A 23,621-nucleotide genomic window follows, 5' to 3' on the forward strand; every position below is an offset into this window, starting at 1 on the left:
TATTTATTTATTTATTTATTTATTTATTTATTTATTTGAGAGAGAGAGCAGGGAGGGGAGGGGCAAAGGGAGAGGGAGAGAGAATACCAAGATCCACACTGAGCACAGGGCTTATATCAGATCTTCATTCCTTTTGATTGACAAATAGTATGCTTCATAGGGTTATACACATTTGATTTATTCATTCATCAGTTGATGGACATTTAGGTTGTTTCTGCTTTGAGACTATTATGAATAATACAGCAATTAACATTCATGTACAAATCATTGTGCAGATGTATGTTTTCATTTCTTTTGGGTAGATACCTAAGAGTGGAATTGCTGGGTCATACAGTAACTCTACGTTTAACATTTTGAGAAACTGCCAGACTGTTTTACAAAGTGGCTGGACCATTTACCTTCCCACCAGCAATGGATAAGCATTCCAATTTCTCCACATCATTCCAAACACTTGTTATTTGGGGGAGTTTTGATATTATAGCCATCTTTGTGGGTATAAAGTGGTATCTCATTCTGGTTTTAATTTTCATTTACCTAATAACTAACGGTGTTAATGATATTTTCATGTACTTATGAGCATTTTGTATATTTCTCTGGAGAAATGTCTATTTGAATCTTTTGCCCACTTTTTAAATTTTTTATTTAAATTCAATTAGCCAACATCATTAGTTTTAGATGTAGAGTTCAATAATTCATCAGTTGTGTAAAACACCCAGTGTTCATCACATCATATGCCCTCCTTAAAGCCCATCACCCAATTACCCTATTCCCCACCCACCTCCCCTCCAGCAACCCTCAATTTGTGTCCTAGAGTTAAGAGTTTCTCATAGTTTGTCTCCCTCTCTGATGACTTCCCATTCAGTTTTCCCTCCCTTCCCTTATGAGCCTCTGCACCTTTTCTTATATTCCACATATGAGTAAAACAGTATGATAATTGTCTTTCTCTGATTGACTTATTTCACTCAGCAAAATACCTTCCAATTCCATCCACGTTGATGTCAATGGTAAGTATTCATCCTTTCTGATGACTAATATTCCATTGTATGTGTGTGTGTGTGTATATTACATCTAAATGGTCCACATCACTTGGCATCAGAGAAATACAAATCAATATACAATGGAATATTATTCAGCTATCTAAAAGAACGATTTCTCAACATTTGCTGCAACATGGACGGCACTGGAGGAGATAATGCTAAGTGAAATAAATCAAGCAGAGAAAGACAATTATCATATGGTTTCTCTCATCTATGGAACATAAGAACTAGGAAGATCAGTAGGAGAAGAAAGGGATAAAGAAAGGGGGGGTAATCAGAAGGGGGAATAAAACATGAGAGACTATGGACTCTGAGAAACAAACTGAGGGCTTCAGAGGGGAGGGGGGTGGGGGAATGGGATAGACCGGTGATGGGTAGTAAGGAGGGCACATACTGCATGGTGCACTGGGTGTTTTACGCAACTAATGAATCATCAAACTTTTCATCAAAAACTAGGGATGTACTGTATGGTGACTAACATAATATAATAAAAAAATATTTTAAAAATAATAATAATAATAAATAAAAATACTATTTTGTAAAAAAAAAATCACAATGAGATATCACCTCACACCAGTCAGAATGACTAAAATGAACAAGTCAGGAAACAACAAATGTTGGACTTACACTGGACTTACACTGTTGGTGGGAATGCAAGTTGGTGCAGCCAGGCTGGAAAACAGTGTGGAGGTTCCTCAAAAAGTTGAAAATAGAGCTACCCTATGACCCATGATTGCACTACCAGGTATTTACCCCAAAGATACAAATATAATGATCCCCAACGTTTATAGCAGCAATGTCCACAATAGCCAAACTATTGTGGAAAGAGCCCAGATGTCCATAAACAGATGAATGGATAAAGCAAATGTGATAAAAATACAATGGAATATTTTTTATTTAAACTCCACTTAGTTAACATACAGTGAAATATGAGTTCAGGTGTACAATATAGTGATTCAACACTTCCATACCTCACCTGGTGTTCATCACAACAAGTGCCCTCCTTAATCCCATCACCTGCTTCACCCACCCCCCCCACCTCCCTTTTGGTAACCATCAGTTTTTTCTCTATAGTTGAGTCTATTTCTTTGTTTGCCTCTCAGGTTTCTTTTTCCCTATGATCATTTGTTTTGTTTCTTAAATTCCACATATGAGTGAAATCCTATGGTATTTGTCTTTCTCTAACTGATTTATTTCACTTAGCGTAATAGTCTCTAGCTCCATCCACATTGCTGCAAATGGTAAGATTTCATTCTTTTTGATGGTTGAGTAATATTCCATTGTACATATAAATCACATATTCTTTATCCATTTATCAGTTGATGGACATTTGGCCTCTTTCCCATAGTTTGGCTATTGTTGATAATGTTGCTATAAACATAGGGGTACATGTAGCCCTTCAAATTAGTATTTGGTATTCTTCGGGTTTTTTAATTGGGTTATTTGTCCTATTATTGGGTTATTTAGAATTCTTTATATAGTCCGGATACCAGACCTTGTGAGACTTTGAGCTGCAAATACCAACATCAGCTTTAACAGTAGTGTTGTATATATTCTATATATTCTAATTTAGAAAATCTTTGAAATAGAATTAGAATTGTCATAGCAACAGAAGCCTTGACTTGTCCATTAGCATTTCCTCCCTTTTCCTGAGATTATGCAAGTTTAGTAGAAAATTTTCTAAATAAGTGCAATCTTTGGAGACCCTTTGGTTTTCAGCTTTCAAAAATGCTCAAATAACAGTATTAAACCAGCCACATTACTCTCACATTAGTACCTAAAATTCCTGTGGTTTATCAGCATATCGAAAAATGTAATCCCAATTCTGCAAGCGGTAACCTGACTTCTCCCATCCCTCCCGTCATTGCCACCACCATAGAACTGTCCCTGAAGGTGCAAGAGCAAGGAATCCGGGATGTCACCTTGGGCCAGAGCCATGCAAAGATGCAGCTGAACTGGGATGTGGTGCAGGAATCCAGTGACTTCGGTAATGACTAAAATGGGGAACGAGGGCCACTGAGACCTTGCAATGGGACAAGACAGCCAGGATGAGCCATGCACAGAATTAAAGATTAAAGGAAAGAGTGGGGTGGGTGGGGCTACAGGGGAAAATCCATCTGAGGAGAAAGGGGCCCTGTTGGACACCCCAACATATCAAAATTGGCCTTTTCCTGCAGGTCCTTCTATGGTGGGCCTCATCTCCACTCCAGGGATGGGCAGGTTGCTGGCTGAGGCCCCCCTGGTCCTGGACCCTGAGAAGCAGACAGTTCTGCATGAGGCACACAAGGGCGTGCTGCAAGGAGTCCCCTCTGTCCTGCTCTCAGATGTCATCTCCGCCTTTACAAGCAACAGGGACACCCAGAACCTCAGCTCCCCTGTCACCTTCATCTTCTCTCACCACGTGAGTGCTGGGTGAGTGCTCTCACCATGTGAGAGATGGGGCTGTGGGTGTGGAAGGAGCCTGGGTCCTGGGCACAGCCTCGCTACTCAGCTCAGCTTTGGGGCTCTGGGGAGCTCCCCTGCCAGTGAGTACCTCCCCAGTAAAGTCAGCCCTCCCTGAGTCAGCTCTGAGTCAACATCTCTGAGCACCAGAACCACCAACCAGCTCACACCTATGCCCTGTTCCTATAGTCAGTGACTCCTGGACCAAGGGAGGAGGTGTTCTGTGCCTTCTGGAAACATGGTCAGAATGGATATGGTCACTGGGCCACCACGGGCTGCAGGATGGTGGCCACCGGAGACACGAGCACCACCTGCCAGTGCACCCACCTCAGCAGCTTTGCCATCCTCATGGCCCACTACGACGTGCAGGTGAGAGCCCATGGAGACAAGGATGCTAGGGACTACAGGCACCAGAAGGGAACAGATGTGATGAGAGAGGTCAGAGGGGAGCCAGGGAGAGTGGCAGCATCGAGGGCCAAACCGTCCTCCTCTCCTGGCTGGGCGACAGGATTACTTCTTCTTGAGGTTCACCCAGGTGACAGCAGGTAAGGAACCACATGGAGATAAGAATGAGAACTCTTTTAGGCCTCGTGGATATCCAATTTCAAACAGCACCCCCAAAACAGTGTGTTTCCTCCTGCCACTTTGCTAAAGAATAGAATACATTGTACAAGTTTTCCCAGTTAAATTTTTGAAGAGATGAAAAATATGGTTTAAAACTCAAAAGGAACAGAAGGAGTAACATTGAGAAGTCTCTTTCCTTCCCATGGCCCCCAGCGATCAGAGTCCTTCTTGGAAGAAATCTGTTTCTTTTGAGCCCTTTTAGAGATATACTGTGTATAAAGCAAACACATATAATATATGGTTTTATTTTCACTCAAGCCATTGCCTACCATTTTCACTCTTATGCATTTTTCCACTTAAAATACTTGTGAGATTCTATATTAATACATAAAGACCTTCAGCATTCATTTTTACATCTGCATAACATTCCATTCTGTGGATGTTCCCTACTTTAACAAATCTCCAATGACAAACATTTTCTTTGTAATATTTGGTTTCTACAATGTTGCAGTAACAATGCTAGGTCATTTGTTATATATATATATCTCCACATTTCTGTAGCCACCCAATGGATTCCTTTAAATTTTAAAATAGGTCATATTTTAATATAGTTTACAGTTTAATATAGTAAAATCTTAATACAGTTTAAAATAAACTGTATTATCATTCTTGGCTATTCCCCACCACCACCCATGCAAGGTGTTTAAGTGTATAGATTTGACTTTTATTTCATTTTTGACAATATATCTTGAAATCTATTTTTCAACATTTGCTCTCTTCATTGGTTGGGTTTTCTTCATTGAATGCATATAGTGGCTCTCATTTGCCTTGTTCCATATTTCTTTCTCCTTTGATTTCCTTTTACTTCTCTCCTTATATTAATAATTTTTATTATTATGTTCAGTTAGCCAACATATAGTACAGTATTAGTTTCTGATGTAGTGTTCAATGATTCATTAGTTGCATATAACAGCCAGTGCTCATCACAACACGTGCCTTCCTTAATACCCACCACCTGATTACCCCATACTCCCAACCCTCTCCTTTCTGTAACCCTCAGTTTGTTTCCTGGGATTTTTTGAAAAGCATCTTTCAACTAACATCTTCTTTCATGAAGATAGAAGTGTTCTCTTTTTTTTTAATCTAAATTCACGTTAGTTAACATACAGTGCGTTAGTTTCAGGGGTAGAGTGTAACTCATCAGTTGCATGTAACACAGAGTGTTCATTACATCACATGCCCTCCTTAATGTCCATCACCCAGTTACCCCATCCCCCCACCCACCTTCCCTCCAGCAACCCTCAGTTTGTTTCCTAGAGTTAAGAGTCTCTTATGGTTTGCCTCCCTCTCTGTTTTCATCTTACTTTATTTTTCCTCCCTTTCCCCTGTGTTCTTCTGTTTTGTTTCTTAAATTCCACATATGAGTGAAAAGACATGGTAGTCTTTCTCTGACTTATTTCACTAAGCATAATACCCTCTAGCTCTATCCACATCATTGCAAATGGCAAGATTTCATTCTTTTTGATGGCTGAGTAATCGCCCATTGTATATATTAACTTAATTTTGCCCATCTTTTTCATTTCTGTTCTCTATATCTTTTGAACTGTGCTTCAATAGGGTCCATTTTTAATATGACCTCTTTAAATTTTGCCTTCAATACTACAGGGTTTTTTTCTTCCATTTATGCACTTGGCTTTTGTAACACACAACTTCACAAGATTTCTCTTCTCTGATGCCTTGTATCTCTGCTTCAATTTCTTGCTTATAAAGGCAAGCTCTTCCTTACATCGGAAACCGGGGATGTACTGTATGGTGACTAACATAATATAATAAAAAATCATTATAAAAAAAATAAAATAAATAAAGGCAAGTTCTTCCTTCCACGTTTTGATTCAGGGTAAATCATGTCACAACTTTCATCTGCTCCATTTTAACAATTATTTCTTGAGTAATCCTTACTAACCTTTTTTTTCTTTTTTCCTCTTTTATTTCTCGTGATATTTTGTATAGATCTTGTGTTTGTTCCTTTTAATCACTTATCTTTAAGGTAGATGGTGTTTCCTGCAGGAGTGATTTCCAAGATGTGTATGTAAAAACATGGTCAGGGCTATATTACAGGTTTTTTTGTGAGTTTTAAAAATTTATCTAAGCAAAATTAAGTCGGCAGTGGGGCTTTCACATACAAAAACCAGTTTTCCTCCACAACTAGAGCCAAACTTCTTCCTGCAAATACGGTCCTTTTGTATAAGTAAACACTTAGCTTCAACTCCTCTGAATCTTTAAACAAACTGGTAGAAAGAGACTCCTGCCCACATCATTCCCACTATTGTCGTCGTGAAACAGATTATTCAGGTTTCCTCCGATGTGCACTCCCAGTCAATCTTATCTGATTTTAACATCTCTTCCAATTATTCTCTATTTTCACAGAAAGTGGAAATGATGTTTTTCGTTTTCATTACATTTGTGACATTTTAATTATTTCCAAGAACAGGTGTGCGTGTGTGTGTATGTGTGTATGTGGGTGTGTGTGCACATGCAACCTTTGGGCCACCGTTTTAAATTCCAAAATAATTAGCTTTTTCTTCCAAACAAGGATTTCAAACAAGGATTTCCTTTAAAACTTAATAAGTACTAGGGGGGTGCCTGGGTGGCACAGCGGTTAAGCGTCTGCCTTCGGCTCAGGGCGTGATCCTGGCATTCTGGGATCGAGCCCCACATCAGGCTCCTCCACTGTGAGCCTGCTTCTTCCTCTCGCACTCCCCCTGCTTGTGTTCCCTCTCTCGCTGGCTGTCTCTATCTCTGTCGAATAAATAAAATCTTTAAAAAAAAAGTACTAGGATTTGGAATGAATCATCAGCAATGGGGAGAGAAGGGAGGGGGACCAGGGGAGACAGATAAGTGCATGTGTTTTGTGGTCCATATTATTTGTCCCAGCCCAAGAATATTATTATTTTTTAGCTGAACAGGTACAAATACTCGTGAAGGTGATCTCAGGTCATGGGGATGGGTAGAACAGACGCATCACTTCCAGAAGAGCAACGTGTAAAAAGAATACTTAGTTTCCACATCAAAATACAGCCCTAATATTCAAGGGCTTGATATCCCGAAGGAGGATTATCCTATCACACAGGCACTGCTGAGGTTATATGAGCTCTACTTCTCTTCTAGACATCAGACCCTCAAGTAATTCGTTTTTTTAAAAAAATTGATTTTATTGGGGTACAATATTATTGCAATAAAAATCAGATTATAAGTGTACACTTCATGAATTTTCCCAATTGTAAACACCCTGTGCTACAACTCTCCCTGAGCTATAGAACCCTTCCATCACCTCAGAAAGCCCCTCAGTACACTCTCAGTGTTCTCATCCCAACCCCCAGGAAACCACAGATCTCATTTTATCGCTATAGTTTACTTTTGACTGCCCCAGAGTCATTCAGTAGAGTAGAATTATTCTCTTTATGGTCTGGCTTCTTTTGGTCGACATTCTATGAGATTCTCCCATGTTACCATGTGTAACAGTAGTTCATTCCTTTTTATTGCTGTATAGCCTCCCAATATATGACTATCCCACAATTGTCTATCTGTCCTCCAGTTAATGGGCATTTGCATTGCTTGCAGTTTGGGCTATGATGAATAAAGCTCATAGGAAGAATCTTAAACATTGTTCTTCTGGACACTTGTTTTCATTTTTCTTGGGTATATACCCAAAATGCAATTGCTAAATCCTATGATAGGTGTGTTTTAGCATTAGTGTATGTTTAACTTTATTAAAAAAAAAAAAACTCCCCAACTCCATTCCAAAACAGTTGTTACCTTTCATGTTCTCAAACAGCAGTGTATGAGAGTTCCAACTGCTCCATTTTGCTGGCATTTGATACTATCAGTGCTGTTAAGTTTTGCCATTCTAGTCTGTGCTTTTAAAGATGTGGCTGTGATGTCCTCTTTGCTGGGTCCCAGGAGGAGGATCCCTTGCTGGCTGCGATCACCTATGTGGGGCTGGGCCTCTCTCTGCTGTGCCTCCTCCTGGCAGCCCTCACCTTCCTGCTGTGCAAAACCATCCAGAACACCAGCACCTCCATCCACCTGCAGCTCGCAATCTGCCTCTTCCTGGCCCACCTGCTCTTCCTCACGGCCATCGACCGGACCGAGATCAAGGTACTGACACCGTCACAGAGGAGCCCCTACCCTGTCCCAGGGGTGCTCAGTTCATGGAGCTGTGCTGCACTGATACCTTAATAAAATGTCCTTGGTTCCCGGGTAGCTTAGAGGGGTAAGTAGCCTATTTCACATTGACCAATGAACTAGAAGACAAACCCTCTCCGGACAACTCGACCATACGCCTGAGCGTCCTCTCCAATGGCAAAGTATGGGAGGGGTCCTGGGGCCACCCTCCTCCCTGACAGTCCATCCTGGGGCACCTTTGTCCTCCCCCAGGTGCTGTGTGCCATCATCGCGGGTGCCTTACACTACCTCTACCTGGCCTCCTTCACCTGGATGCTGCTGGAGGGTCTGCACCTCTTCCTCACTGCACGGAATCTGATGGTGGTCAACTACTCCAGCGTGAGCAGGGTCATGAAGAAGCTCATGTTCCCCGTGGGCTATGGAGCCCCGGCTATAATTGTGGCCATTTCTGCAGCATCCAGGCCTCACCTTTATGGAACAACCACCCGGTAAATGCAAATTCCCACTGTCCTTCTCTTCTCCAGGACAACGTTGGCCGTCATAGAACCAATAGCAATTTAATTCCACCAGAACATGATAGGCAGAGAAAAGGTCAGTGGCCACTCCAAGGACATCTACCTGGTGGAAGATTGTGTTCATTGAAGTGACTGTTTTAAGTCCTTAAGATTTAATTATTTTTTAATTTTTATCCCATCTTTAATTTTATTTAAATTCAATTAGCCAACTTATACTACATCATTAGTTTCATCCGATTTTTTTCTTTTTCAGTTTTTTATTTAAATTCCAGTTAGTTAACATATAGCATTAATATTAGTTTCAGGTATAGAATTTAGTGTTTCATCATTTACATACAATACCCGGTGCTCATCACAAGTGCCCTTCTTAATCCCCATCACTCATTTTACCCAACCCCCTACCTCCCTCCCTCCACCAACCCTTAGTGTGTTCTCTATAGTTATGAGTCTGCTTTCTGGTTTGCCCTCTTTTTTCTTTTTCCCCCTATGTTCATTTGTTTTGTTTCTTAAATTCCAAACATGAGTGAAATAATATGCTATTTGTCTTTCTCTGATAAGATTTGATTATTTTAAATATCATGAAGTATGCTAACAATTATATAGTATAAATTATGTTTTATATTAATAACAATATATAAAATATTAATAATTATAAGTTAATATATAGTGAACATAGATGACGTGACTATTTTTTATCTTTTAGGCTTAATTACTTTTTTGTGGGGTAGAGATGCTTGTATTTTCTTATTAGTTTCAGGGGCAGAATTTAGTGATTCTTCAGTTGCATACAATACCCAGTGTTCATTACATCAAGTGTCCTCCTTAATGCACACCCCACAATTACCCCATCCCCCAATCCTCCTCTCTTCCAGCAACCTCCAGTTTGTTTCCTATAGTTTAGAGTCTCTTATGGTTTGCCTCCCTTTCCGCTTTGATCTTATTTTATTTCTCTTTCCTTTCCCCTATGTTCATCTGTTTTGTTTCTAAAATTCCACATATGTGTGAAATCATATGGTATTTGTCTTTCTCTGACTGACTTATTTCACTTAGCATAATACCCTCTAGTTACATCCACGTTGTTGCAAATGACAAGATTTCATTCTTGTAGATGGCTGAATAATATCCCATTGTATATACATACTACTTCTTCTTTATCTATTCATCCTTCGATGGACATCTGGGCTCTTTCCATAGTTCAGCTATTGCGGACATTGCTGCTATGAACATTGGGATACAGGTGCCCCTTTGAATCACTATGTTTGTATCCTTTGGATGAATACCTAGTAGTACAATGGCTGAGTCATACGGTAGCTCTATTTTTAATTTTTTGAGGAACCTCCATACTGTTTTCCAGAGTGGCTGTACCAGTTGGCATTCCCACCAACAGTGTAAGAGGGTTACCTTTTCTCCACATCTTCACCAACATCTGTTGTTTCCTGAGTTATTAATTTTAGCCATTCTAACCAGTGCGAGGTGGTATCTCATTGTGGTTTTGGTTTGTATTTCCCTGATGACAAGTGATGTGGGGCATTTTTTGTGTGTCTAATGGCCATTTGGATGTCTTCTTTGGAGAAATGTCTGTTCATGTCTTCTGCCCATTTCTTGACTAGATTCGTTGTTTTTTTTGGGTGTTGAGTTTGATAAGTTCTTTATAGATTTTGGATGCTGGCCCTTTATCTGATAAGACATTTGCAAATATCTTCTTCCATTCTGTCTGTTGTCTTTTTGATTTTGTCAACTGTTTCCTTTGCTGTGCAAAAGTTTTTTTATCTTGATGAAGTCCCAATAGTTTATTTTTGCTTTTGTTTCCCTTGCCTTTGGAGACGTGTCTAGACAGAAGTTGCTATGGCTGAGGTCAAAAAAGGTTGCTGCTTGTGTTCTCCTCTAGGATTTTGATGGATTCCTGTCTCACATTTAGGTCTATCATCCATTTTGAGTTTATTTTTGTGTATGGTGTAGAAACTGGTCCATGTTCTGTCTTCTGCGTGTGTCTATCCAATTTTCCCAACACCATTTGTTGAACAGTCTCTTTTCCATTAGATATTTTTTCCTGCTTTGTGGAAGATTAGTTGACCATAGAGTTAAGCATCCATTTTGGGGTTCTCTATTCTTCAATTATTTTAAATATGCAGTGTATATTATATAAATATGTATTAGTATAATATTAATTGCATCTCATATATTAGTAAATGTTTATTATTAAAACATTCATTGTATTAAGTGAGGGGGTTCTTTTATTTTTTTATAATAAATTTCTATTATGTTACGTTAGTCACCATACAGTACATCCCTAGTTTTTGATGTAATGTTCCATGATTCATTACTTGTGTATAACACCCAGTGCACCATGCAGTACATGCCCTCCTTAATACCCATCAGAGGTTCTTTTAAAATCTAGAAAACAAAATTGATATAAAGGCAGTCATTGATTTGTGTAAACTCCTTCTCTATCTTAATTTTAAAAGAAACAAAGGGTCATTTGGATGACGAAATAACTGTGACCACAGCTAAGATTTAGAAATCACTTCTGGTGTATAATCACTGTTCCAAATATTTTTCTTGTGTCAGCTCAAATCATCCCCCCAACAACCTGTGCAGTAGAAACTAGCATTGGGCCATATTATGGATGAGGAACTGAGGCACAAGGAGATTAACTAACATGGCCAAGGTCACACAGCTGGCTGGTGGCAGAGCTGGGGTCACATCCAGTCTGGCGCTCACACCACGTGCCTATCCTGATGACATCAGCGAGCCCTGGCCAGCTGGTCTTCCTAGGGAGTTGAGCATAAAAGTCAATGAACTTTTTGCATAAAGGGCCAGATAATCAATATTTCCAGCTTTGTGGGACCTATGATCTCTGCAGCAACTACTCAGCTCTGTCCTCAGAGCACAAACACAGCCACAGACAAATGGGGAGAAAATGAATGTGTAAAACACTCATTACAAGAGCAAACACTTATAGTAAAACACTTACAAGAGCAGGCAACAGCCACCCGGGCCCACAGGCTCCAGTCTGCCAACGCCCACCTTCGAAGCTTCCCTTTGATGCTTCCTGCTGGTATCATCTGACCCTCTCCCTGGTCCTCACACCTCCCACCTCACTCACAGCCCCCCTCCCTGGGGATAAAGTCCAGCTCTGTCATTGCTCTCGGTGTGGCCTTGAGATGCCTGACCTGTGAGTATGTGAGTACCTGTGTCTTCTTGAGGAATTAGTTATGTAATGCACATGAGCCCTACCACTGGGGCAGGCTCACTGTTTTGTCTCATTTGGGTATTTTTACTCACTTCCTGCATGGTCCAAAATTCTCACCTTGTCTACACCTACTCATCCTTCACATCTCAGCTTAAAAACAATTCAGTTGTTATGATTTACCTCCCTCTCAATTTTCATCTTATTTTATTTTTCCTTCACTTCCCCTATGCTCATCTGCTACATAGTGTTGCTTCAAAGTATAGGGCTTTTTCTTTATGTTTCCACACATGTATTTGAAAATGCTTCTATCTTCATTAAAAAAAGATATTAGTTGAGAGATGCATTATACACAGAGTTGTTTCATTAAGTATATGGCACTTTCCTTATGCTTCCATACTTACATTATGGAAAGAGCCCAGATGTCCATCAATAGATGAATAGATAAAAAAAAATAAGGTGGTATTTATATATACAATGGAATATTACTCAGCCATCAAAAAGAATGAAATCTTGCTATTGGCAATGACATGGATGGAAAAAGAGGGTATTATGCTCAGTGACATAGGTCAGCAAGAGAAAGACAAATATATGACTTCACTTATATGTGGAATTTAAGAAACAAAACAGAAGAATATATGGGAAAGGAAAGAAAAATAAAATAAGATCAAGACAGAAAGGGAGGCAAACCATAAGAGATGCTTAACTATAGGAAACAAACTGAGGGTTGCTGCGGGGCGGTGGGGGGGATGGGGAAACTGGGTGATGTGTATTAAGGAGGGCACTTGAAGCAATGAGCACTGGGTGTTGTATGCAACTGATGAATCACTAAGTTCTACCTCTGAAACTAACAATACAATATATGTTACACTGAATTTAAATTAAAAATTTTGAAAAACAAGCAAAAACAAAAAATTCAATTCTTTCAGGAAAACCCTTTCCAACTATTGCGATCTCCTATACCCTGGACTAGATTATGGTTCCAGCTACATATCCTCATAGCTCCTCATACTTGATCATAAAATTCATTATCTTGATTTTGTCTATTGTCTAACTGTTGCTCCTCCAACTTCATTGGTGTCTCCCTGAGGACAGCGACCACTTTACCCTAATCCGAACCGGGTCTTCAGAGCCAAGCACAGATCCTGACACAGAGGATACACTTCATATTTGTCCAAAAAAAAAAAAAAAATATATATATATATATATATACATATGTAACTTATTTTACTGATTGATTCTTTTTTCCTTTAAAAATTTATATTTATTTCTGTCAGCATTTCTGGAGGCCAAAACTTGAAAGAGCTCCTTGACAGGAATTTATGTTTCTTAAAAAACAATTTTATTACAGAATGCTTCACATGGAATAAGTTGAACATACTGAATGTATACAACTTGATGGATTTGGGGATAAGTATACACCCATGGAACCACGACCACTTGCAAGGGCATATACAGAGTTTCAGTAATATGAGATAAATAGGATCAAGATATCGATTATAAAGCCCTGTGACTATAGCTGACAGTGTTGTATGCTGAAAATTTGTTATGAGGATAGATCTTATGCTCAGTGTTCTTATATAACAACAGCAACAGTAAAATAGTAATAATAGCAATAATAATAAAGAAGGCAGGAGGAAACATTGGGAGGGGAGGGGTATGTCTATTTATCAATCCTTTATCCACAAAGGCCCATATTTTCTTGAATCTCTTCCCATCTCTCTCTTAGATGCTGGCTCCACACAGACAAAGGATTCATATGGACCTTCCTTGGCCCCGTCTGCACCATCTTCTCCGTGAGTAATGGATGACATCAGAGCAACCTGCCTGCCCAGCTGAGGGTCATTCAAAGACCAGGTGTATCAGGAGGGTGACAGGCAGGGTGAACAGTCATTCCAGTTGATCCAGGACTGAGGAGGGGCTCCCAGGAGGTAGGAATTCCCATTGTAAAACCAGGACTAAGGTATTTCCTGAGTTGTGGCACTTTCAGTGCTAAAATTTGGAATTCCCATGCAAACTTTATTGAAGTGGTCACTTAAGTTACAGGACAAAAATGGGCCTGAGTTACTGGGTGCTTGGTCTGCTTTTCTAGGACTGTTACAAAACACAAAACCTTCTTCCCTCCCAGGTTAGGAGCTGGTTGAGCTAGGACAAAGCTCTGCCAGAAGTGGAGTGTAGTTAATATGCCTGTGGGTTTTCTGCAGATTAATTTGGCTTTCTTCCTGATGACCGTCTGGATTGTGAAAAACAAGCTCTCTTCACTCAACAGCGATGTGTCCACTCTCCAGAACACAAGGTGAGGGTGGGTCAGAGATACACACCAACCCCCATACCGAACATTATCCTCATGCCTCCAAGGCTCTGGTGTCCCTTCCCAGGGCTCCCGAGGGGACTGGAAGAGAGAGGTGCAGCCACCCTCCTTGGCCGACCCTTAAATTCTGTGGTTTGCTGCTGACACCCACGCCAAAAACATCCCATCCATGCACAACCCCAACAACAACTATTTCCGCTGCAGAGAGAATTGACTTTGTTGTGATACGCAGGGATTGCTACCGTGGGGCCATGAAAAAGATCCTGAGAACATTCATACCTTTATAACACACTCAGGAAATCCCATAACAGTTTTCAGAACCAGCACACCCATCATGGCCACACCTTCGTGCATGCTCTGCCCTCTGCCTTCCCCTTCTCTGGCACCCGGTGAACTCAGCTGCATCAGCCACATGTCACACACCTAAGAGTCTGGGGACGTCCTCTGCTCTCCTCAACTTTGCACAGAGTCAATGGCCTCTCTTCTGGGCAAAGCATGCCCTGGCTCAGATCGTGGAGAGGGTGAGGACAGGAACAGCCCTGGATGGAAAGAAGTATCTCACTTCGCAAATGTTATCAGTGATCATTTGTTTTTGTCTTTCCACTAGACTTTAAAGTCTGTAAAAACAGAAGTCTTTTTTTTATTAATAATTTTTTATTATGTTATGTTAGTCACCATACATACATCCCTAGTTTTCGATGTAAAGTTCCATGATTCATTGTCTGCGTATAACACCCAGTGCTCCATGCAATACGTGTCCTCCTTAATACCCATCACTGGCCTATCCCATCCCCCACCCCCCTCCCATCTGAAGCCCTCAGTTTGTTTCCCAAAGTCCATAGTCTCTCATGGTTCATTCCCCCCTTCTGTTTACTCCCCCGTTCATTCTTCCCTTCCTTCTCCTACCGATCTGTCTTCGCTGTTTTGAACTCCCTAGCCCCAGCCTAGAGCCAGGTGCACAGAACATTCAATAATGTCAGTTGAACAAAATTGGAGATCTTCATGAAACATCATGATCTTTTTGAAACTCACATTCTGGAGGGATAAGGTTTCTTTTTAGGGAATCATTGACAGTAAAGATCAAAGTTGATCGCAACTCAATCAGAAGCATCCATGGAGAGGACATGAAACCAGCCCCGGTGGTGTTACTCTGGGTGTATCATGACCTCCTTTCTCCTCCCACCCAGGATGCTGACATTTAAAGCCACAGCTCAGCTGCTCATCCTGGGCTGTACGTGGTGCCTGGGCGTCCTGCAGGTGGGTCCAGCTGCCATCGTCATGGCTTACCTCTTCACCATCATCAACAGCCTGCAGGGCATCTTCATCTTCCTGGTGTACTGCCTCCTCAGCCAGCAGGTACCACTGCCCGACTCCCACCCAGGGCCCTTCCTGTCCTCACTCCCCTCAGTGAGCTGACCCAAGCATGCTTTGCCTCTGCAGGTCCGGGAACAATATAAGAAATGGTTCAAAGGGATCAGGAAAACCAAAGCCGCGTCTGAAAAGTACACTCTTTCAAGCGGGACCATGTCTGATGCCTCCAAACACAGTGAGGTAAGATTATGCAGTGTTCCCAGAGCACTTCACTAACCCATTCACTTGAGAAGCTCATGCCCACCTCACTGGCCAACCTGGGTGTATAGCAGGTGAAGCTCTTGGATGGTTCACACTTAGTTTACCCCTGGACTCACTTGAAGGCCCTTCCCTGTCTTGAAAGGAGGTCTTCCTATACTTAGACTCATTGAGGTTTCATGCTCACGTTGACCCTTGAACATGACTGTCCTCTTTCCCCATAATTGTAGAGCACTCACTTTGTATGACATGTTGCATATGGTTTCTTTTTTTTAATGTTTTTTTATTATATTATGTTAGTCAGCATACAGTACATCCCTGGTTTCTGATGCAAAGTTCGATGATTCATTAGTTGCGTATAACACCCAGTGGTTTCTAATTGTACTTGATGAAGATACAAAAGATAGATACTTATAAGCAGAGAAGGAAGTTTGATTAGCTAAATAATTAGGAACTGATGATCTGGAGCAGTGGTAGACAAATTGCACAGTCACCACCCACCCTTTATCAAGTCATTCTGGAAAGAAAGTGAGACTCACGGGGTTTATGTTAATTATGCAAGGTTTTCAGCCTCTCTACTTCCCCCAACTTCAGGACCCCCTCACCCTGCCTGGCAAGTCATCTGAACATCTCTCCCCCACTTGCTTGTCCTCCTTCTAAAACTGTTCCTTCCCAAATGCTCTACTCATCAAAATCTCATCCTTCGAACTCTCTCTTCTTTCCAGCAGATGTTCTTACTGACTTCTTCATATAGAAAACATGAGTCAGCAGGAAGANACAAGGTCAATTTTGCACTCTCAAAAACACCAACCATTTGGCATCCTGGTCATTGTCTCTTCATTCCATCTTGTCACCACAGATAGACAAAATATGCTTCCTACCTTTTACGGCTAATCCCTCCATCTGCACTCCTCCTGACTTCTCAGTAACTTCACATGACTGATCATACACTTTCTCTCTAATATATTTGGTCTCATGTCCTCATTAGCATCCTTTCCATCTGCACTGCAATATATTAAATCTCTCTCTGACTCTGAAGTATTAATGTTGTATATTTGATTCTTCCCTCTTCTTCCTCCAGATGTTCAAACCTGGATTTTGCCTCCATCGTTCTACCTAAAGAGCTCTCTCTTAGGCCTTCAATGTTCTCCACTTACAAATATCTTTTGGTCCTCTTAGCTTTCTTGGCAGTACTTGGTAGTCTTGGCAGTACCGGATGCTGTGTTTGCCTCCTCCTTAATACTCCTCTTGTGTGTCTGGCTTCTATGTCTCAACAGTCCCTGGAAAACTTGCTATCTTTCTACCTGAGCTTTCTTCATCTCCTTTATATATCGACTACACTACCTGGCTTGGTTCTAAAAACACTTCTATTCTCATAGTTTGGTACAAGATTTTATGATGTGTGTAGATTAATGTTTAGGAAAGTTAATGAGTACATTTAAAAGTGTACATCATGAGTGCCTTTGTGAAGGAGGAAATAATGTATGTCTACATATGCCAGTGTTTTGGAAGAGGCAGCATCAGATGTAGGGGAGATTTTTCCTACTTTGCTGTATATATACATTGCTAACATTATTTTAAAAAGAATATTCACATATTTGTGCTTGGAAAAATAAAAAGAAAATTCTAAGTTGCTACAAAGCACAAAGAAAGAAATTCACATGATGCGGATAACTCTCTACTTTTCACTTTAAAGTGTTCACCTCTAGAAGGGTCTTCTCCAGATTGTGGGGGCAATGCACAACTTTTCTTGGTGTGTTTAGATTTTCCATACCCTTTACTCTCCCAGCAATCTCTTTCCCTAGAAATCATTAATCCTCCACAAGCCATAGACTATCCTTTGGATCTGGGTAAGGAGGAGGAATGAACAACATCCAGTCACCCACAATATGATCTCCTTACTTCACTATGTGGAAGTGCCTAGCTGCTTCCTGAAGCAGACAGTATATACACTACTTTTCCCAATATGCAAACCCCCCTGAAAACAAGGCCCTCCCCACAAAAAACCTACAAAACAAAGTCCCAAGCAGAAATCCCAAACTGACCTTCTGGCGTACTCTTAGGGTGTTTTACAGCTGGGAAATTCAGTTTGTACTGGCCTGAGTTCAAATACTGGCTCAGCTATTTGCTGTTTATTACACTGTAGACAAACATTTTATATCAGATGTCTTAGCTTCCTCATTTCAAAACCCTCTCACTATCCCCCCTGACTCTTTCCAGCACAGCTCCAGATTTCTCCCACCTGGCTCCTCCAGGACCCCACCCCACTTCCCGCCATCAGGCACTCATTCTCTCATCAGGACCCCTCAACCACTCTGACCCATCCCTCTGGCCCGCAACAGTCTCCCCCATTCTCCGACTCTCTCCAATTCCTTTTCAGGCTCATTCTTCCAATTCCTCACATCTCCCACATGCAGAATTCCTACTTCCCAGCTTCACAGAATCCCCAGCACCCAAGCCTTGGAGTACTGATCATGTTTCTGGATTCCTGGCCACCCAATACTGAAATTTCAATTCCACGTACTGCAGAGTCACAGTCTCCGATCTCCAGGTACAGGAGGCAGGGGTTTCTGGTGCCCAGGATCCTCTAGTCACAAACTTCCTGTTCCCAGATTTTGAGGATTCCAACTTCCAGAAATCAGCCACAAAGGGCTGAGTCCCAGCTAGGGAAGGTCCTCTTCATCCAGGGAAGTGCATACCGTCTTCTCTGCTAGCTATTAAGTGTACGTAGAAGAAAAAAATGTGACAGAGGAGACAGTTCACTTGAAGAATAAGTGAACAGGTGCTCACAATGGCCCATTTCCTACTCTCTGCTTTTTCTTGACCAAACTTTAATCATGCCTCTCTCTTTCCTATAGGCCCCTGAATTCTGCTTACCCTCAAGTCTGAGCAAGTACCAAAAAAGTGGAACATGCCCTCCCCATCAGCCTCTCCTGGGAATTGGCTGACCACAGCAAGACCCTCTTTTTGTCACAACACACTGATAATTTCCCCTTATTTGTCCAGCTTCCCCTCCAAAGATGCTGCTTATTTCTGTTTGCTTCCTCCTTTACCCTATAAAATAAAAATATCTTTCTGTATGATTTTGAAATGTTCATGGGTTTCTGAGATCAGAATGTTCTCCCTGCTGCAATAGTCCTTCTAAGTAATGTGTTTCCTTATTCAAGCCCAGATTTAAATTTATTTGACATAAAATACAGAGATTTGCCTCATAACATCTGTACAAACAAAACCATGGCATTTCTTAATGCGTGGTATTGTTCCAGGAATAGAAAATGAGTCAATGAAACAAAATAAAGGATACGTCATGTATAGCAATGTGACATTCCATAAAAATGATATTTCAAATCAGTGTGTGAAACATTGCGTGTGAAGTCAGGGAAGTCACAGATTCTCTCAATAAATGGTGTCAGGACAACAGGCTATTCATTTAGGACAAATTACTTACTGAACAAATTCCAGGTATATTAAAATCTATCAAAATTATTCGAATATTAGAAAATGAAGGACAATGTCCTAGGCAAGAGTAAAGCAAAATTCATGTAGTCGATCATTGAAAACCTGGACAAAAATGAAATTGTAAGTTTATGGAAACAGCACGCTCCATGTCGTCTTTATTAGAATTGTAATAGGATTGATATTTACCCTGTTACCCATGTGAGCATGGACGTGCAGAATCATCAAGTGACACGGGTTTTGCAAGATACCCCTGCCCACGATGGCCCAAAACCACACAATGAACAGGGTGTACAAGTCATCCAGGACCCAGGATGGTGGGTGACTATTTGGTGCATCTCAGTGTCTGTCCCGCCGAGTCCTGAGCTAGGCCAGTCTGTTAGAGGTCAGATTCCAGTTTGGAAGGGGCAGCTGCTTTGTATCTGGTTAATAATGCATGTGCTCTTCAGGCTCCTGGGGCTCCTTTAAGGATGAGACAAGGGTTGAATCAAGAGGGACTATGACTAGGGGCTCCTGGCTGGCTCAGTCGGTAAAGCATGTGACACTTGGTCTTGGGATGGTCACTTCAAGCATCATATTGGGTATAAAGATTATTTTAGAAAAAAATAATTTTTTAAAAAAGAGGCAATACAACTATGATTTATGAGCATATTTCAATTAAAATTTTGCATCTAAAAGGAGAAAGTTGGCCTTATTTCCTCTGTTAAAACCCCATCTGGTGCTATTGGGTTTGTTCTTTATTCTTTTATCCCTATGAAAATGGATGCTCTTGCTCTGGGATAATATTTATCTCTTGACTTTTGAAACTAGGAAGTTTCAGTATTCCCTTATTGACCAGAATAACCTTGGAGGCCTAAAATTGTTGGTAGTGTCCCTTCCAATTTAGCTGCTCCTCGAATTCAAGTGAATATTTTCTCTTCTTCCTTTACCCTTCTTCAAAAATAAAGCAGGCAACAAGGTTTTCCAGGGGAAAAAATGTTTATGTTGACAAAAGATATTGTATTCAGAGTCTGAATGCATGTGACACAATAAAAATTTTGCATTGTTTAACAAAAGATATCTAGATATAGATACATATATACACACCTATGTATTTTTAATGCCCTGAAGTCAGTAAGAAAAATACAGTGAATAAAATAAAGTGTGCAAAAGATAGGAGGATAGAATTCACAGGGACCATCGTGGAAATACAAAGACATATGAAAATTGCAACAACACTGTTAATGAGATACTAATTCATATATTAAGATAAATTGTTTACTCATCAAATTGGGGAGGTGGGGAGAGGAAAATATTTGATAGTGTATAATTTTAAGATTCCAAGACGTCTGTAAACCCTAAGCCTTCTAATAGTTAAATAGAAACTTAGAATTGTAAAGTTGAAATGTCCTTTACAGATCACCTAGACTGGCTGTGTCATTCTACCAGTTGAAGAAGCTGTGCATCCTTCAGAGAGACTGGTTTATATTCTTGACATCTTTGATATTTTCTTATCCATGAATATATAATGAACATGCCTTCCTGACAATTTTAAGTTCCTGTGTCTTTCTTCTATTAATTTCCTTCTAAATGAGATACATGATTAACTAGAGCCTAGAGGCCACTGAAGCCACAGATCAACAAAATTTTTCATGTTAAAAATGAAAAATAGGGGCGCCTGGGTGGCTCAGTCATTAAGCGTCTGCCTTCGGCTCAGGGTGTGATCCCAGAGTCCTGGGATTGAGCCCCACATCAGGCTCCTCCACTATGAGCCTGCTTCTTCCTCTCCCACTCCCCCTGCCTGTGTTCCCTCTCTTGCTGGCTGTCCCTCTCTCCATCAAATAAATAAATAAAATCTTTTAAAAAATGAAAAATAAAAAAAGATATGATAGCAGCAGTGTTGATTGCATGTGGAAAACAAGTCGTCTCCTATGGCCCTTGGGTAATTTAATACATTCTCATTACATAGAAGAGTTGCAGACTTTATTACAACACAAAATGTATATGCTCTGTAACCCAGTACATAAACCACCTAGTCTAAAGAAACTTAAAAATGCTCTCCTTGTGGTAATTTTGAGACATTCACTGCAGCATTATTGTAGCAATGGGAAACAGGAGGCCATCTAAATGTGCATAAAAAAGGAGAAAAGCAAAATATATTTTGTAATCTACGTATATGCAACAGCTGCCAAAAAGAAAGACATGGATTTATATACAGTGACATGCAAAATCTCTCCAAATATTGTTGACTGAAGAACAAGTTGAGAACAAAGTATAGTAGGGAAAACTTTATTTTAAAACATCACCATAGCTAAATTATATATAAACATTTTATATACAAAACAAAAACAGCACTCTAAAATATAGAGACAAGGAAGATAGAATAGGGACCTTAGGACTCAAAAACTATGCAGTGGCAAGTCCCATGAGTTTGTGTTTGGCCTCATCTTTCCCAGGCTTGAAACTAAAGAGGCTGGCAACTCAGAAATGCCAGCAGGTGCAGTCAACAAAAATATCCCCAAGAAAAGCCAATTCTCCCTATCCAAAGGACCAGGAAAGGGAGCGCCTGGCAAAACAGAAAATATTTCAGCAGTAACTACCCTATTCCAACCAAACGGCAGAGAAAAACTGGCCCCACATTTATTTTCATCAGCCAAGGTCAAGTCTGGAAGCCCAGACCTCTACCCTTGCCCAGTTGTGATGAAGCATTCCCTCCCATCCCCTGGGGTCATGGCAGAGAAGGAGCTGGGACTTTCATCGTGTCAGTAGAGGCCGTGTGGGGGGCAGTCATAAGGCATCCCTACGATCCCACGTCAGGGCGATGGACACAGAGGCTTGACGGTGAGGGAGAACTTCAACTCCACCAGGAACAGCAAGGTACCCCTTCCACACAGGAGTAGCAGCGGGCAGAGAGGAAAATCTGCATTCCCACCCTTACTTGCCAGCAACAACATGGCCACTCTTCCCCCCACTCCCAGCCTGATGTCAGAAGAGTCTGCCAAAACAGATGATTTTAATAAAATCCAGTTTTGAAACACAATACCATAAAGATCAAGGAGACGATTTAAAAAAATCATTGTCATACCAAGAACCAGGAAAACCTCAACTTGAGATGACACAAATGTTAGAATTATCTGACAAATAGTTTACAGCAACCATCATTTAAAAAAAAATGTTCTAATGAGCAAACTTTTCTGAAACAAATGAAAAAACAGAAAGTCTTAGCAAAGAAACAGAGAACTTTGATAAAGAAACAGATGATTACAAAGACCTAACGGAAAGTTTAGACCTGAAAAATACCAAAAGTGAAATGAAAACTCTATTGGATGGGCTTACTAGCAGAATGGGGACAAAAGAAGGGAAAAAAATCAGTGAACCTGAAGACAAAACAATAATTTATGCAATCTGAATAAGACAGACAAAATAAACTATAAAAAAAATTTAGCGTCTCAGGGACTTATGAGACTACAGAAAAATCCAATATTTCTGCAACTGAATTCCACGAGACTCTTAACTCTAGGAAACAAACTGAGGGTTGCTGGAGGGGAGGTGGGTGGGGGGACGGGGTAACTGAGTGATGAGCACTGCGTGTTATATGCAACTGATGAGTTATTGAACTCTACATCTGAAACTAATGATGTACTATATGTTGGCTAATTGAATTTAAATTTTAAAAAAATGAATTCCACAGGGAGATAGAGAAAATGGAGCTGAAAAATTATTCAGAGGGAAAAAATTATTAAAATTTCTCAAATTTCCAAAAGACAAAAACATATAGATTCAAGAAGCTGAGGAAACTCCAAACAGAATCAACTTAAACAAATTAGGGCCAAGATACATCACAAACTTTTGATAACTAAAGACAGAGAAAAAAATCTTGAAAGCAATGAGAGATTATGATACCTCATCCCTAAGGGAACAAACATTTCAGATATCAGCTCATTTCTCATCAGAAATCATGGATACCAGTGGAATGAAACACAACATTTTTCATGGCGTGGATGAATGGATAAAGAAAATGTGGTGTCTATATATATAATGGAACCTTATATATATATATAAATACTATTCAGCCAGTTACAAAATAAATAAGTCATGGGGATGCAAAGTACAGCATGGTAACTACAATTAATAATATCATATTGTATATTTGACAGTTGCTAACAGAATAAATCTTTGAAGTTCTCATCACACACACACAAAATTTGCAACTACGTATGGTAATGGATGTCAAGTAGACTTATTGTGATTATTTCACAATATATACAAATATCAAATCATTATGTTAAGCAGTCAGTTAAGCATCCAACTCTTGATTTCTGCTCAGGTCATGATCTTGGGGTTTTTTAATCCAGCCCCATGTGGGGGGGGGG

The 23,621-nt window shown here is 40.4% G+C and overlaps 1 protein-coding gene across 5 annotated transcripts in view; it reads left to right on the top strand.

The window, feature by feature from the left end:
- The window catches only part of LOC103682105 (adhesion G protein-coupled receptor E2), a 33,898-nt gene extending 13,102 nt beyond the window's left edge, over positions 1–20,796 (top strand). For 3 of the 5 annotated variants that reach the window (XM_008711688.2, XM_008711690.2, XM_008711692.2), the window contains 11 exons: positions 2,917–3,024; positions 3,215–3,438; positions 3,669–3,848; positions 8,004–8,201; positions 8,481–8,716; positions 13,663–13,729; positions 14,138–14,229; positions 15,432–15,600; positions 15,685–15,795; positions 18,194–18,364; positions 18,672–18,893. In XM_008711688.2, coding sequence (XP_008709910.2) covers positions 2,917–3,024; positions 3,215–3,438; positions 3,669–3,848; positions 8,004–8,201; positions 8,481–8,716; positions 13,663–13,729; positions 14,138–14,229; positions 15,432–15,600; positions 15,685–15,795; positions 18,194–18,319 — 1,511 coding nt within the window. In that variant the 3' untranslated portion in view covers positions 18,320–18,364; positions 18,672–18,893. Of the gene's footprint in view, positions 1–2,916; positions 3,025–3,214; positions 3,439–3,668; positions 3,849–8,003; positions 8,202–8,480; positions 8,717–13,662; positions 13,730–14,137; positions 14,230–15,431; positions 15,601–15,684; positions 15,796–18,193; positions 18,365–18,671; positions 18,894–20,666 lie in introns of those variants that run through there. The other 2 variants (XM_008711691.2, XM_008711689.2) reach the window with 2 other exon arrangements.
- Positions 20,797–23,621: the final 2,825 nt, after the last annotated feature.

The sequence above is a fragment of the Ursus maritimus genome, unplaced genomic scaffold, assembly GCF_017311325.1.
Source record: "Ursus maritimus isolate PB19 unplaced genomic scaffold, ASM1731132v1 scaffold_14, whole genome shotgun sequence".
Taxonomy (NCBI): domain Eukaryota; kingdom Metazoa; phylum Chordata; class Mammalia; order Carnivora; family Ursidae; genus Ursus; species Ursus maritimus.